Here is a 17,756-nt window from a genome sequence, read left to right as displayed (position 1 = left end):
ATTTGCTTCACTGACTCAGTTACTGACTTGTGCTCACTGTACATTTTTTCTAGCATCTAGAAAAAACATTTTATCACAGTTCACACAAGAAGCAAGCCAAATATTTTAAGGAACACAGAGGCCATTTCTTCCTCTCACTATCTGCGGATTATATCTCAGTAAAGAATAAATTATATTGAGCTTAAATTTATAGGATGAAGGCCTCAGAATTAATTGTTGTTGTTTTTTTAATGTGATTTTATAAGCAGGCATGAAAGTATGGCAGTTAGGATTGCATTTCTGAGTAGTTGAACAACAGACCCTTAAGTGTTAGAGTGAAAGCAGCTACTCTAAAATTCAACCAAACGATTCAAAATATATGAGTAATACAGAACGTAGAGGATTTCTGATCAAATGTTTGGGAGAGAAGCTAAGATTTGCATCCAGTGAAGTAGTCCCATTTGCTCAGGGACTTCTGCTTATGCAACAGAACTTACTCCTTGCACTCTCCCAATCTGTTCTGGGTTTCACCCCAACTCTGGAGAATTTGTTTTCAGGAGGGTTCACAGAAAGAGGAGAGGGAAAGGAAGTTCTGTTGCCCAGAACTTCTATCACACAGATGCTCTTGTGTGAATGGTATGACTGTTGGATACAGTCCTCACCTGGCTTAATCTAAGACATATTTATGCAGTATAGTTGGAGCCACTGATGGATACAGTATTGGAATTATTGTAAACTAATTGTGTATTTTGATTAACAAGGTGGTGCCATTTAGTTTCAGCTCCAGTGTGCTCAGTTTCCAATATTCACTCCCTTGTTTCCCTTCCCTAGTTGATCACTGTATTTAAAAATTATCTATGAAGAGGGAGACCCGCTGTTCTGAAAATGCCAAAATTATATGTTTATAGCTTATATAATGTTTCATTCACTCAGGCAGACAAATCTGAGGGCTTTAAAAACAATGTACCCTCTGCTATTTTCCTGTTCTTATTTCTAGCATTCCTGAGTTGTATTGTACAGTGGAACCTCAGTTTTCGAATGTAATCTGTTCCAGACGACCGTTCGACTTCTGAAACTTCTGAAAACCGAAAACTGAAAGTGGAAGCCTCAATTCAATAGGGAAACTCAAAATGAAAGCTGCGTAGCATGTTCGGCTTCCAAAAATCATTCGAAAACCTAAGCAGTTGCTTCTGGGATTTCAGCATTCGGGTTCCAAAACGTTTGTTAAGGGAGACGTTCGAGAACTGAGGTTCCACTGTATTCTAAAGGAAAGCTTACAGGTACATATTTGTACCTATAAGTTTTCTCCATGGGTTAATTTGGGTGGGGCTTTGTCTGCCGTCCAGTGTCTGCTGCTTCTGTCCATCCCTAAACACACTTTACTCTGCCTAATATTAAGACTGGCCAGCAGCTGTTAGATTCATCTGCCAGCCTGGTTGGCTTTTGTACCTCGGTTCTCAAACTTAATCCGTTTGCGCAAGTCTGTTCCAAAACCAAAGCGTTCCAAAACCAATGCGCACTTTCCCATAGAAAGTAATGCAAAATGGATTAATCTGTGCCACACTTTTAAAAACAACCCATAAAACAGCAATTTAACGTGAATTTTACTGTCTAATGAGACCATTGGTCCATAAAATGAAAGCAATAAACAATGTACTGCAGTCACACAGTCAATCAGTAGCTGAACTGGGTTCCACACAGTCACAAAAACAAAAACAAAAAAAGTCACAAAAACGCAAATAAATAGCAAAAAACAGACAGACCTCAGCGTAACACTCAAAACGGAAGTGTGGCACTCAAATTGGAAGCATAACTCTCAAAACAGAGCACGTTCGGCTTCTGAAAAAAGTTCACAAACCGGAACACTTACTTTCGGGTTTGCAGTGTTTGGGTTTCAAGTTGTTTGAGTACCAAGGCATTTGAGAACCAAGGGACCACTGTACATGGAATGAGGGAGGCATCATTTTGTTGCACACCTCATGCATTGGAGCATCTTGGGCTGGGGGTAGCCCTTCTCGGATATATATATGCTTTCAATCAGAAAAATAGCCTGTAGGAAAGAGTTGCGGGGAGCTATTGCCTGTCACTCTTCAGTGTCACAGCCCCTGTCAGCATTCCACACCCATTTAACATCTTTTAAAACTTCTTGGAGATCCTGAACATGGACCTTCCACTTCAGCCCTGGTTTGGCCTTCAGTTTTCCTTTTCTTTTCTCTGCTGGGTACCATTTCACCCCCAGAACTAACTGTACGCTTTCTGGTTTAGGTTCAACATAAAAGTGCAATTGCAGATTGTAGCAAACTTCATGCTCACCGGTGTTTCTGGAGGTGCAAAGTATGCCCAAAATGGACAGCTTTTTGGACGATTTAAACTCACTGAAACACTTTCTGAAGACACTTTGGCAGGACGACTGGTGATGACCAAAGTCAATGCTGTTTATTTATTGCCAGTCACTAAAGAGAAGTCAATACTGACCCAAGGAACCAAAGAAAAGGTGTATGAAGCAGCTATTGAAGAAAAAACAAAGGAGTATATATTTTTGAGAATATCCAGGGAATGCTGTGAAGAACTTAATCTTCGAGCAGATTGTGAAATGCAGGTATGTGTGATGGGAAATTTCTGATGTATTCTTTCAGCTGCATTTGCCTTTCAATACTGTAGGTATCTCAGCAACCTTAGCCATAACATACCTGACTCTCATACTAATTTATAAGCGTAACTGAGGAGCAAGTCAGTGCCTCGTCTAATTTTGCACCAGGAGTTTGCGACACAACAAAGGAATTTCATTGTTATGGTCACTCGCCATAGGGCTTATTCTATGCACTGGGGGCAGAAATGTGTAGGATCCTACTCTATGATTCTTCTACTGGTGCAATTAAGCATTACAGAATGGGATACAGGATCCATTTTCCTGGACTACACTTGGTGCAGTTCAGGAAGGGCACCTATGAAGGCCGCCTCTGCAGTTTCCGTGGCCAGGAATAGAGAGCAAGGCAGAACTGCCAACATGATAGCCACGAGGGCTTGGAACACCTCTCTTCCAACTTCAGCTGAAAACACCTGGTTGTGGGCCCATCTGGAAAGCTGTACTATGCCTAGCCGGGATAAGATTTTGCAACAACACTTCTGGTGCCAGCCATTACGAACAGTGTTTCATCTTCTGCAGTTCATTGGGATAGGACTGGCAGAATTTTGAAATTATCTTATTATACTGGGAATAATATAAAAAAATCATTTAGTATTTATGCCTGATTTTCTAAATTGAACACAGTGCAGTGTTTTTTTTTTTTAAAAGGTCTAAATTGTGCATTTTATTTAGTTTTAATTCTAAATGAATCTAAATTTCTTACTCTAAAATTGATGTGTTGGGCGCTTCTGTTTCCTCAAGGTTTCAGCATCAGTACTTGCCAACAAAGGCAGAGGATTTTTTGTTTTTTGTTTATTCCCTTTGAATTCATAATGCTCATAGAAGAATGCTTATGGACTGTGGAGCCACCGGCTACGTTGTTTGTAGATATACATCTGTGAAGTAGCATGTATTCTGGGCTCTTTTTAAAGCCAAACTCTTTCTGTTTCCCTCTTTCCTTTTTATTTCCCAAATCACTAAACATGCTGTCTGTTCCTGTGGCTGTGACCTATCCTCACCAACTCTTTTTGACCCCCACAAATCTGGCTTCAGTCATCTCCACTGATTGAAACTGCTCTAACCAATGTGTCTAACAGCCTCTTCTATGCTAAGGGTGAGTTCACTGGAGGGCATTTATCACAACCTAACTAAAGGGAGCATTCACCATTATCCTCCTAATTATTGCATCCTAACTTCCACCCCACCTCAGAAGGTGGACATTATTGTGCAATGATGATGGATGGTGGTGTGACCAACTTTGCTCATGACAAAAATAGAGAGCATAGTCTGATAGACTCCAGTCACCTGTTGCCAGTGGTGCGGTTCCTTTGCGAAATAGCTTCCCTTGTCACAGCAGCAGGACATGTCACTCACACTGAAGAATTGTGGACACACACTTTGCCTGTGGTTATCTCACGCTCACATCTCAAAGTAATCACTACTTTTCTATCCTAAATGTTTGTTCTGTATCACACCCGTGTCTTTCAACTTTGCTTCTGACGGGGCCAATTTTATGCTCATCATTTAAATGACATAAAATTGAGACTCTGCAAATTAGTTGGAGCCCCTGGTGCTTTATAGCATAGCCCCTGGTTTGAAGCAGTTTTGACTTTCACTGGCCCACAAAACTCCTTTTATGAGATCATAAATTGAGACTTTTAAAATAAATAAAGTGAAGATTCATCTTGGGGGGCATCTGTCTGTAGACATATCAGAATGGAGAGATTGAGAGCAGGATAGGTGCGGACCTGGGATTGTAGCCAGTGCCATCACAGCAGATGGTAAAGCTTGTATTTGCAGAAAGGGGAAAGAAGCCATTTCCCCTCACTCCTGCTTCTCTCTGGTTCTCTACTTTCTCTGGAGGGTCTTTCAGCCCTTGAGCAGATTTAGGGGGAAGTGAATTGGTGAAAATGGCTTCCCTCCCTGTTCCATTGGCTGCAGCCTTACCATCATCTGAGTGATACTGACGGATGCAACCTATACAAATGAATATTTATTAGTGGATTAACGTGATCAAGCTGGATATTGTGTTGGAACTCCTAGGGCTCATTCACATGGAATTTTAATGTGGATTTGAAACTGCTTGTGTACCAATTTTTTTTGTTGTCCTCCACGTAGGTTTATTTTGTTTTATTTTGTAAAATTTATACACCGCTTTAAATTTGTGAAGCACACTTGCCTTTTATCTTAATCTTTAATACGGAGGATTTGCACAAGAGCAATATTGTGCTGAACCTCCGTACTAAATTTAAATCAAATATAAACAGGAATCGCCAGCTAAAATATGTCAACATGAGTTGGTGAGTGAAGGGAGATGGGATGTGGAGGTAACCAGGGGAAGGGCTAACCTAAGGAAACAGAAGGAAGGAAGAATCACGGGAGCACACAGCACTGTCTGAATGGTGTGAAATCTACCAGAAAGTTGACTGCTGTGTATTTGAGTGGGTAGGAGGGGAGAAGCTTTTTTGCAGCTTTCCCCAAGGTGTGAAACACAAAATGCTTCATTTTTTGAAATAATGAAATATGCTGGTAACATCTTTTAAAAAGTAGTAAAAAAAGTAAAAGTTAAAGGACCCCTGGATGGTTAAGTCCAGTCAAAGGCAACTATGGGGTGCGGTGCTCATCTCGCTTTTCAGGCCAAGGTAGCCAGCGTTTGTCTGCAGACAGCTTTCCCAGTCATGTGACCAGCCCAGCATGACTAAACTGCTTCTAGTGCAATGGTACCCCGTGACAAGTGCCAGAGTGCACGGAAACGCCATTTACCTTCCTGCCGCAGCGGTACCTATTTATCTGCTTGCACTGGTGTGCTTTAGAACTGCTAGGTTGGCAGAGCAACGGGAGCTCACCCCGTCGCGCGGATTTGAACCGCTGACCTTCCAATCGGCAAGCCCAAGCGGCTCAGTGGTTTAGACCACAGTGCCACCTTAAAAATGTAGTAAAGACACATCTACACACATGCCCAGTTTGGGGGGAAAATGGTAAAGGAGGTGGGTGGGTATGTAATAATTGAGGTGGGGGAGGGACATGCATACGCCACATTTTCATCCCATCAAGTAATACCCACTAGTGCAGATGGGAAGCATTGGTTAGGAATCAGAGACAGAAAAGTTGGTGGATATACTTGCACCATAGCACTCATGGAAAATTGGATCTGAGCTACTTCATTGTGTGAGTTAACACTGTCATATGAATACAGCTCCAGTGGATGATTGGAATACAGAATTGACACAGAACAGTTTAATCAGTAGCTAATACGCCTTCTGCATTGTGCTACATGTATTAATACTACAGTGTTTCAGGGAGCTACAGGTGATGGAAGTATCAGGAGCAAAGGTTTGAGTGATAGCGGCCGAAATTTGAACGAGCATTTGAAGTAGCATGCCTGTGATGGTGGCAAAGAGATCTTGCCTCATTGAATCTTTCTGTCCAACCATATTGCATTCAACCTAAAATCATAGAATCATAGAATCATAGAGTTGGAAGAGACCACAAGGGCCATCGAGTCCAACCCCCTGCCAAGCAGGAAACACCATCAGAGCACTCCTGACATATGGTTGTCAAGCCTGTGCTTAAAGACCTCCAAAGAAGGAGACTCCACCACACTCCTAGGCAGCAAATTCCACTGTCGAACAGCTCTTACTGTCAGGAAGTTCTTCCTAATGTTTAGGTGGAATCTTCTTTCTTGTAGTTTGGATCCATTGCTCCGTGTCCGCTTCTCTGGAGCAGCAGAAAACAACCTTTCTCCCTCCTCTATGTGACATCCTTTTATATATTTGAACATGGCTATCATATCACCCCTTAACCTCCTCTTCTCCAAGCTAAACATGCCCAGCTCCCTTAGCCGTTCCTCATAAGGCATCGTTTCCAGGCCTTTGACCATTTTGGTTGCCCTCCTCTGGACACGTTCCAGTTTGTCAGTGTCCTTCTTGAACTGTGGTGCCCAGAACTGGACACAGTACTCCAGGTGAGGTCTGACCAGAGCAGAATACAGTGGCACTATTACTTCCCTTGATCTAGATGCTATACTCCTATTGATGCAGCCCAGAATTGCATTGGCTTTTTTAGCTGCCGCGTCACACTGTTGGCTCATGTCAAGTTTGTGGTCAACCAAGACTCCTAGATCCTTTTCACATGTACTGCTCTCAAGCCAGGTGTCACCCATCTTGTATTTGTGCCTCTCATTTTTTTTGCCCAAGTGCAATACTTTACATTTCTCCCTGTTAAAATTCATCTTGTTTGTTTTGGCCCAGTTCTCTAATCTGTCAAGGTCGTTTTGAAGTGTGATCCTGTCCTCTGGGGTGTTAGCCACCCCTCCCAGTTTGGTGTCATCTGCAAATTTGATCAGGATGCCCTTGAGTCCATCATCCAAGTCGCTGATAAACGACCTGACCATGATAATAAAATTTAACGTATGGTAGCTCACTGTGACAAAATTGCTATGCATCTGCTGCATTTTGGACACCACATTAAGTGTTATTCTGATACAGGAGGTGTCAACAGCCTCCATCAATGAACCATTCTAGTTGATTTCAACTTAGAGTTGAACTTAGAGTTGACGTCTCCACTTACCCCTTGGTAATCAATTTTGCTCAGCTAGCTAATTTGGTTGAGGGTGAGAGCATTGCCTCTCTTAAGGAAAGAATTTGAAGAATGCAATTGCCAGACCTTTACTGAAAATAGCTACTTTTAGATCCATTGGATCTGAATAATCAGTACTTTTTCTACTTTTTTGATCAAGATGATCAAGTGACTAAGAGATGCAACTGAAGAAGCCTCTGGATTAAACTTAATTATCTAAGAGTCAAACGAGCCTGGCTTCATGGCTGTTTCTAGAACAAAAATTGCATTGATTGTCTTGGAGGTTGATCTCTAATGGAAGAAAAACAGAGGGAATGTGAACCTCACAGTAACTCCCCCAGTGCAGTCCTAGGCATGTCTACTTCAAAGTAAGCCCCATTGATTTCAGTGAGACTCCCAATATAATATAGGATTGCTGCCTCAATGGCTTTCAGTACCATCAACTGTGATCACATGATATTCCTGGATCATCTGCCTGAGGGTATGATACACCACACTAAACTGATTGAACATGTCCCCTCAAAACATGTTCTTTGAGATTCTTTCCCTGTGCAACATCTGCATAAACTACCAGTTACTTATTCCATGTGAGCTTGTGCTGTATATTTGGAAACTTCGGTTAATTCAACATCAGAACATTAACTTAATTTTGAGAGTGAGATGAAAGGAACATGCTCTGGTCCAAGAATAGCTATACTGGGTCCCAATCTGTTTCTGAGCAAAACTTAGAGCGTTGGTTTTGATTTTTAAAACCCTAAATGGACTTGGTGCAAATTAAACAAGACAATGCCTTTTCCACTCATCTTGTCTGTACCTCTGTGATCAGTAGAAGATGTCTTGCTCCATCCATTGAATTCATGGAAATGAGAAGCAGATATATCACCTCTCTTTGTAACTTCTTCCGTTTATGTTCCTTTCCCCATCCTTTCTCTGTCCTCAACTTTCAGAAATTAGTGAAGATCTTAAACTTGGGAAAGTAGGGTAGATGATTTTTTAAGCTGTCTGCTCTGTGGCTTTCACTGCTTTACCATTCTGACGACTGTTTAAAACTAATTGGTATATCCTATTCATTTATCTGCTTGTTTTCAAACTTTCTATAAAACCTCGACAGGATTCTTTTGTGGGTATGTGCCAGAAAACAAAATTGATTAAATAAATAAGTAGGTGATGTAAAAAAAATATCAATAAAGTTGCTTCCTTAGGGATTGCGGTCCGTGATATGTGTTTCAGTATAAACTATTTACTAATGCTTCATGTATTAACCAGTTCACTCAATCGGGATAGCATAGTTCTTCTGAAACAAAAACTATTTGTTTAGATGGTAATGATAAACTAGAGAATGCATAGAAGATAGAAATGCAGTCTGTGTAAAACAGGAGTGGTTAAGTGTGCCCCTCTAGATGGTGCTGAATGACAACTCCCATCATCCTCAGCGAGCATGGCCAGTGGTAAGGGTGGATGTGACTTATGTGGACCTCCAGATGTTGCTGAAAGACACTATTCACCTTTGGTGTAAAATTAGATTTGACAATTTGAGACCCTATCTGCCTGCGGACTGCCTCGCGAGAGTGGTGCATGCTCTGGTTATCTCCCGCTTGGACTACTGCAATGTGCTCTACGTGGGGCTACCTTTGAAGGTGACCCGGAAACTACAACTAATCCAGAACGCAGCAGCCAGACTGGTGACTGGGAGCGGCCGCCGAGACCATATAACACCGGTCTTGAAAGACCTACATTGGCTCCCAGCAGGTTTCTGAGCACAATTCAAAGTGTTGGTGCTGACCTTTAAAGCCCTACACGACCTCGGTCCAGTATATCTGAAGGAGCATCTCCACCCCCATTGTTTTACCCGGACACTGAGGTCCAGCACCGAGGGCCTTCTGTCGGTTCCCTCACTGCGAGAAGCCAAGTTACAGGGAACCAGGCAGAGGGCCTTCTCGGTAGTGGCGCCCTCCCTGTGGAACGCCCTCCCACCAGATGTCAAAGAGAACAACAACTACCAGACTTTTAGAAGACATCTGAAGGCAGCCCTGTTTAGGGAAGCTTTTAATGTTTGATGTATTACAGTATTTTAATATTTTTTTGGAAGCTGCAGATAAGCACTGGGAATATGATAAACGTTCAGCTCTCTGTACATTTTACTGTCAGTCTGACATTGGTTGAAGTCAAAACCTTGTGCCATTTTATGTTTTCCTGGCAAGGATAGTTCCATTTGATGCCTTTAATTTAATACATCCTGTGGTTAACCATTAAAGAATTAGTCCCAGTCAACTGAATTAAATGCTTTCTTCATCATATAGCTTCTGTAGGTGTAAAGTGGCTGACGTTGGCTGTCTAGTAGAAATAATTTCAAATGAAGGCCACAAGTGCAGATGGAAGTAAATTCATTCTCGCTAATAGATATCACCAATGTCACGTTCCAATCAGTCTGCCGAAAAATTATGCAAGAATCATAATGTTTTCATTTAACGTGCATAATTAGCCTAAATGCTGATTATGCCACTGGGCACTTGGGTTGTGTTTATTTTCTAAAAACAATAATCAAGACCACTAATTGACTATATCAGGAAATGCTACTGGAATACAAAATTAGATGGGCCATTTATCGTGTCAAGTCAGTTTTCTCTTACAAGTTATTGTGAAGCTTAACTTCTTCATAGCATTCTTCCATTTTATTAGACACCAACATATTTCAATGAGCATTATGTTTTACAGTAGGGATGGGCAACTGGAGGTGGGCAAATATGGCTTCTTACATATATTTCCTTTGGTCCTCATTGTGTGGACCTTCCTGTACAAGTCTTACTGGTTCTACGTTAAGAAGTTGTGTCAACTTTGTATTTATTTAGAGGCAGGCAGAAAGTGAAAAAAGAATTAAATAAAGCTAAATGTGTTTTTTTGTTTCTTTAAATTTCAGCCATACCCTTTTTATGGTGTCAAATTGTACTTGTCTGCAGGTGTCTGTATATGTGTAGTTAACCAAGGAAAGACTTTTCTTCTTTCTTTTTTAATGTTAGGATAATAGTTTTGGAAAAAAGGGTTTCTCTTCTAACAAAGTCAAGGCTTTTATCTGCACACTCTTATTACTCTGACTATATTTCTTGGGAATTGTGGTGCATAGCATGTTCTTTTTATTTTTGCTAAGTACATTGTGTGGTTTGACAACCTCACACATTACCTTTTTATTCTTCCTTTTCACAGTCTGCTTCGGTATTGTGTGGTAGTTTTTAATGTTTGGTTTAGTGCATTTATCAAATATTTGAGCCATACTAACGGTTGACAACAATTCTTGATTTCTTTTGTGTTAATAAAATAGAGTTTTATCTTTCTTGGTCCCTTAACATATTTTATGTTTCAACTTTAATCAATAGATTAACTATTGTCATTCTAATAGTTATGGGGGGGGTACTTCCGTGGTTAACAAGAAGACATTGATTAATGTTGTAATTCTGTAATCCAGACTTAGAAGAGATATCCCACAAATAAACAACAAACTATATGTGGGCATGCTTCTTTGGTTTGCAGTCTCCTTGAGCACTGATTCTTAAACAGAGGATCAGTGAAGGAAAACTATGCCAACCTGATGCAGAAGAGAAATGGTGTGAGAAGGACAAAAATAAACTTAGCTTTAGCTTAATTGTTCTCAAACTCCCCCTGCCCCTATGGACCACCTGAAAAATGCAGGCCAGTTTTCATTCAATGCTGGCGTTGTATAGCCAGTATTGTATTATGAAAATTGCTGCCCAGGGCCTTGTTAGCCTTTTTCATAAAGTTGGTCCTAGTCAAAGAGTTTCTGTCTCTGTCTTTTCTTTTTTTGTGGGGGGGGGGGGGAGGCAGAGTAGAGATAATATTAGGAACCACTTGCATGGTACCTTACTAGTTTGAGAACTGCTTCTAAGTCACGTGTTATCATCTCTTACTGCTGTTTATAAATTACCACTGTGCTTATTTATTTGCATTAAATTGTCAGACTGTACCTCTTGTATTTCATGACCATTTGGCCTCCACTATTTGCATTTTTTCCCTTTATACTTTCTCTCTTATCTCCTCTAATCTGTTTGCCTGCAGAGGAAAATACTGATAAAGTTAACCTGTACCACAATAAATCTGCTAGCCTTTAAGATGTCACGTCTCTTACATGTTGCAACTGTAATGACATCCCTCTGGAAGTCGCCTAATACACTATCTCAAACATGGGCTAGCGTTTTCACTGTTATTTTTTGACAATTTGAGTATGGTTGCTGTATATTGAAGTATTGGGTATAGCAATTAATAAGAAATCAGTAATTACAGAGATTTTAGATTGTAGTGTTTGCATAAGAATCAACCTTTCTTTCAGCACTTAGATTTGGAAGATTTTTTTTTTGTTTTTGGTCATAAGCACAAATGTTAAATTAAAGCTGTGCACATTTCTAGCTTTCATGACTAACTCCCTGCCCAAGGCTTTGAGCTGCATTAATCCATTTTTTCAATGAAAATGTCTGTCATTATTTGCTTAGTTAGAAAGACAATTGTTTGAACTAATTTTATTGTTCATTTTCAGACATAGGTTCTGGTTAAGATGCTGTGTTCTGTGCTGAAACATTTCTGAAGTCTAGTAATATTTTGGGAGCCTTTGTTATTTGTTATGAGTATACAGTAATTGAGAAGAAAATAAATTTTAGTTAGTGCTCAGCCAGAAATCACTTCTGTGGTGTTGAATGTGAAGGGTTAATTCACTCTGTTCCCAACCATTCCATAGCATTTCCACAGCTTATTGCTGACTTATCCTCCTTTGAGGGTTAGTTGTGTATATGATGGCTTATGTTGCAGTTTTGCTATCAGTGGACCATGCTGTATTATGTATCATGTTCTTTGTATTTTTTATTTTTAAAAGGATATTCTGACCCTGTCAGTAGTCAGTACAGTGGTACCTCGGGTTACATATGCTTCAGGTTACATAAGCTTCAGGTTACAGACCCTGCTAACTCAGAAATAGTATCTCGGGTTAAGAACTTTGCTTCAGGATGAGAACAGAAATTGTGCGGTGGCGGCGTGGCAGCAGCGGCAAGCCTCGTTAGCTAAAGTGGTGCTTCAGGTTAAGAACAGTTTCAGGTTAAGAACAGACCTCCGGAACGAATTAAGTACGTAACCAGAGGTACCACTGTATATGTTTCTGTAGACCCAGGGGTGGACATTGCTCAAAGGTAATCCATCAGGGATGGGGCCAGAGACAAAGGTCGGTGAGGCCACCCCTTTTCTTTTTCACTTTCTGCCACTCTTTTCTTTTCCATCTCCATTTCCCCACTCCTTGCCTTGCCACCTGCCAAACTTTGGCTGGCGACCTTTGCTACGGACCTTTGCTGTAGTTCTTCTATGAGAACATTGTATTTCACTTACCAATGCACAGTCTGAGTTATTTTTTTTAAAAAACCCACTTGTACAACTATGTATACATGATGGTAGTCAAAACCACAAATTGTGTTACTATTACAAAAATGTTTCTCTTGGGCTTTCCATTTTTTTAAGTTTACATAAAAGCATTTAGGAAAGGTTTTGATCTAATCTGTAGGATTAGGTGTTGTGAATTTGCTGGAATATGCGATTGCAGTAGCCCAAGTCTAAAACTATTTATTTCAGTTGCCTGTTTTCTGGCATACCTTTTCATTTATTAATTTTGTATGTACCGTAGGTTGAACTTCAGTTTCAGTTAAACCGCTTACCCCTCTGTGAAATGCATTATGCCTTGGACAGGATCAAGGACAACAGTATTCTCTTTCCAGATGTCAGCATGACCCCCACGATACCTTGGAGCCCCAACAGGTACAAAAATGCAAACACTTTGATACCGGTCTCTGGTATATTTAAATTATATTGCATTCTTTGTAGCAGGTGCCTCAGACATGCATCTACACTAGAAATACCTCTTCTGTTGGGTGCAGGAACAGGACATGAAGTGAAATAAGCAGGAAAGCAAACTTATCCTAGAAACTGGAAACTTTCTTTGTTTGCTCTAATATCAAAAGTCAGTTGCAATGAATTGCATTCTTATGGCAGAAGCAGCTTACCTTTGTCATTTATCCTGAATGTTAGCAGAGTGTGTAAACGGTATAATAATGTGGGGTTGATGTGATTTTTGTTTCAGGCATGTCTTTGAGTAGTAATTTCTTTCTAAACCACGATGCTTTGGTGATGCAAAATGTCTGCTTTCTATTGTACAGACAGTGGGATGAGCAGTTGGATCCTAGGCTCAACGCAAAGCAGAAAGAGGCTGTTCTGGCTATCACAACACCACTCTCAATACAGTTGCCTCCTGTTCTTATCATCGGTCCCTATGGGACAGGCAAAACCTTCACTTTGGCTCAGGCAGTCAAGCACATACTCCAACAGCACGATACTAGGTGAGGTGGCCCGATATATAGATATTTAATTGGAATGCAAATGCCAAACTTTAAGAGGAAGTTTAATAGTATAGAATCTCCATCCAGCTTAAAAAAAACCCATCCATCATTGTTTTGTATATATATGTATATATATATCCAGGAAAGAACTCAACAGTAAAAAGTGTAGTCTCCCCTTAGAAGAATGAATTAAAATTGGCATCATGTGGAACAAATGCATTGCCGTATATTTAGAAAGCTGTGCACTGTGTAGAATTTAATAGCTATCTTTATTTTAAAGCTACATTAGGATTGTGTACAATGTTTTTTTTAATAAAAAACCCTATGTTGAAAGTTTAAATCTTCCCACAGAAATTAGTTAGAAGCATCATTGAGCCATAAAATTTGCAGACTAATTTCACTGAAAGAAATGTGTGAGGAAGATGGCCACTATTTTTTTTTGTACTGCTTTTGAATGATTTTCTGTTTCTTCATTGCTTTTTTATTTGCACCATTTATTCCAGCAGGATTCTCATTTGCACCCATTCTAATAGTGCTGCTGATCTCTACATAAAGGATTATTTACATCCATATGTAGAAGCAGGCAATCCCCAGGCGAGACCTCTCAGGTATTTTTTTAAGGCTTATTACGTATCTGTACAATATCTTAAGAAAAGGTGTCTATTCGAAATAGTTTTGAAAAACCTCAATTCTTTTAAGTTTATTGGCATTTAAAAACAATGTTGCCTAACTTTGATACAGTAACTAAAATGCAAATTGGAGCAAAGTCAACATGTTTTTGTTTCATCCATTAAAGATAAAGACATCCTTTTTTAAGCTTTACATATGTGGATATATGTGCTTTTCTAACTGAACAAATTTTGATATGGTCTTCTAAAAAGCTACTAAGGTGTAATTTTAAAGAAAATTAGGTACTAATTTGATTTTGGTTGGGGGTTAATGGTGTTTTAAAAACAGAGCAACATTTTGAGCAAATGGCTGAGAAAAGAAGCAATATATTTTCTAACATCATACAAAATTAGTTCAGTATCAAGCCGTTTGTGTATTAAATGAACTTGTCATAGATATTAGGAGAATGAGCAGAAGAAAAATCACACAAGATAATTTTATTCCTTCCCGTGGAGTCAAAAATGACCCCTTGGAAGACTTTGTGTATATTTGTATCTGGAATACCTAGAAATTTGCTTAAGACTGATTTAATTTAAGCCGAGAGTTCATTTAGGCTGCAAATCCTGCTATTAAAATGTGATTGACCTCTGCATGTAGTCAGGGCAATAGTCTGTCATGGAAGGAAGCTTTCTGCAAGCAAATGCTTCGTATATAAAATTAGACAAAATTTCATTTGAAATGACAACATTGCTCTAGTCCTCTTGCTACCATAATACCAGCTCTAGGCTCCTGGCACACATTTTCATCTCCTGCTTTGACACTACCTTGGAATTACAATGCCTATCTTCCTCTACAACTCCATAGGAAAGTAGAGGGGGCAGAGCTGTCTTGAGACTTCAAATCCAAACCCTTCCCAAGAGCAGAAATCCCACTTAGTGATCCTTATCAAACAATTGGAAACGTTTAGATAATACAGCTGAAAAGTGACATTCTGACTGCTCCATAGGTGGGGAGTACTTTAGAAAAAGAAATCTTGGCGACTTCTCCCTCTGCATCAAGAATGGGGATTGAACAGAGCACATGCCCCAAGAATTGGATTTTTGTAACAAGATGTTGATCTACATACATTCCTAAAGATAACCCTGGGGAAACCTGTTTTGTTCATACTCAGCTGAACTTGGGGGGCTAGATGAGCAGTTTCATGAAGTCCCATTGGCTAGTCACTCCTGAGATTCTTTTTTTATTTCCTCTTTAGCATTTAGTTTGGCTCATTTGTTTGTGCAAATTCATGCTGTTCGATGCATGCCTGCTCTCTGTGAGAGTCCAGAGCTCTTTGGGAGAGCACATGTTTCCGTATGCAGGTGGTCACAGGTTCCGTTTCTGACATTTCTAGTTCAAGTGAACTCCTATAGCAGAACTAGAAATACCTGAGACTTGAAAGAAACAGCACTGGGCAAGATAGGCCAACGGTCCAGTGAAACTTCATGTACGCTGCTTGTGCCACACTGTGCTTTTTCTAATAGAGATACACCAAATATCCATTTTGCAATCAATCTAACCACCTCATGTTACAATCAGTTCCTCCTTTCTCTTCCACCCTGTCAACTCCAAAAGCCTCCTAGTCAATGTTCTGTTCTCCATTACTCTCTCTGATCACTTAGGCTTCTAGGCACCCAAGTCTAATGGTCGTGTGGCCCTTTGTTGAGAATCATAGACTCCTTTGTTGCACATCATGGCCCGCCATGTCTCCAGAGCATAATTAACCATATCTCAGGACCAATAAGCTCCCCCTCAATTTGAAACACACAGGAGTTGCTGGATTTGGAATATCCAGTCAATTGTCCCTGTTAATCAGTGATCCACAGAGTCTGTGACAGCTGCTTTTGAATGTTCGCAATCCCATGTTGGAAGGATTATAGATTTATATCCCATCTTCCCTTCCGCTCTGTAGCATACTGGTTCTTTCTCAATCACTTTATCTTCCCAATCCTGTGAGGTAGGTTTAGACTGAGAGAGAGTGAGTGGCCCAAGATCACCATTCACTCATTGGTTGAGTGAGGATTTGAATCCGGGTCACCCCAGCTTTAGTCCTTGAACCTACTGGTTCTCTGGATTCTTCTGGGTCCAGTTTAATCACCTCGCCTATAAGAACATTTGCCTGCTCTTTTGAGGGTGATCATCAGATACCCTGGCTTGTAGTATGTCAGTTATCTTAGTTGAAGGTGGCTGTGGGCATTATTGGACCTAGTTATTCTGTATATAGAGTGCATCCTTCAATGAAAAAAATAGGTGGAAGTGAGAAAAACTAGTGGCAAGAGAAGGTGAGGAGGGAGAAGGCGCACATGAGCAGTAGAACAGCTGTAGAAAGGAGTGAACTAAGTAACCAAGGAGCAGAAGGAGGTGAATGGAGGTGGAGTAAGTAAAGTGGGCTTGAGGGATGGAAGAAGGAGAAGTGAATGAAGGAGCAAAAGGTGGAGTAGATGGGGAGAAACTAGACAGGGGATGGCTGACAACACTGCTTCTGACTGAATCAAATAAAAATTGCTGTGCATTTAAGTGTAGAACACTGCAATCATACACATGTCCATTCAGAAATAACACTCATTAGTTCAGTGGATCTTACTGTCAGGTAAGTGGGAATTGGATTGAAGCTAAAGAGTAGCTGGTTGCTATTTTAAGGTCACACAAACAAGCCAATTATTTTCTGTTTACAGTAGTTCAAAACATGTTGATATATTACAGCCAAAGGGATTACCCACTTGTATTTGAAAAACAGATTTATTAGAGGATTGTGGTATCGGCATGCTGAAAGAATGGAGTTGAAGCATTTTTTAGTATACAGTCAGTTGTGCGACATGATACACCAAAGCACTCAGCTGATTTTACAATCGTTCACACAGACACACACACACAGGCACATGTGAAAAAAGAAAGAAAGTTATGGCTGTTTTACTCGTGAAAAAATTACCTCCAAAACAAATTTTTGGGCAAAAAGTAAGATATTTTCTTCTATTACAGGGTGTATTTCAGAAATCGCTGGGTAAAGACTGTTCACCCAGTTGTGCATCAATACTGTTTGATTTCAAGCACACATTCCACCTTTCAGATGCCCCAGAAAGAAGATGTTCTTAAACAACGAGTAGTAGTGGTTACTTTGAATACTTCACAATATTTATGTCAGCTGGATCTTAAACCTGGTGAGGAAATGTACATGAAAAAGTATTTTAGTATTCCTCTCTTAGTGATTTAAAAATCATGTATTTGTTTGTGTGACTTTCTGTGCAAATTGGAGGAAGTGGGAAACTAATGCTGGGCCCAGACTGTTCCGTGTCTCTTATCTGTATAAAGCCAGTGTTTTTGTGTGTGGGTACAGGCAATCCTTGTTTTGCACAGGGGTGTTCCGGACCCCCGCATGCATCGGCAGAGCATGCGTAAGCCATAGCTGCCAATGTTTCCCTTTTTTAAAGGGAAATTCCCTTATTCTGAATAGGATTCCTCGCAAGAAAAGGGAAAAGTTGACAGCTATGGTGTAAGCCCTCTCTGCCCCTTTTTGTGATGTTTCTGTGACATTTTGGGCTACTTCC

The 17,756-nt window shown here is 40.2% G+C and overlaps 1 protein-coding gene across 6 annotated transcripts in view; it reads left to right on the top strand.

Annotated features, from left to right (window-relative positions):
* HELZ (helicase with zinc finger) overlaps nt 1–17,756 on the top strand; it is a 116,546-nt gene that overhangs the window by 49,001 nt on the left and 49,789 nt on the right. For 3 of the 6 annotated variants that reach the window (XM_083598527.1, XM_083598528.1, XM_083598530.1), the window contains 5 exons: nt 2,245–2,578; nt 12,855–12,985; nt 13,384–13,563; nt 14,070–14,171; nt 17,191–17,369. In XM_083598527.1, the coding sequence (XP_083454653.1) occupies nt 2,245–2,578; nt 12,855–12,985; nt 13,384–13,563; nt 14,070–14,171; nt 17,191–17,369 (926 nt within the window). Of the gene's footprint in view, nt 1–2,244; nt 2,579–12,854; nt 12,986–13,383; nt 13,564–14,066; nt 14,172–17,190; nt 17,370–17,756 lie in introns of all 6 variants that reach the window. The other 3 variants (XM_083598525.1, XM_083598526.1, XM_083598529.1) reach the window with 1 other exon arrangement.

Source organism: Podarcis filfolensis (assembly GCF_964270895.1).
Source record: "Podarcis filfolensis genome assembly, chromosome: 2".
NCBI lineage: Eukaryota > Metazoa > Chordata > Lepidosauria > Squamata > Lacertidae > Podarcis > Podarcis filfolensis.
Note: the sequence above shows the minus strand (reverse complement) of the source record. Positions and strands in the feature narration are given on the sequence as shown.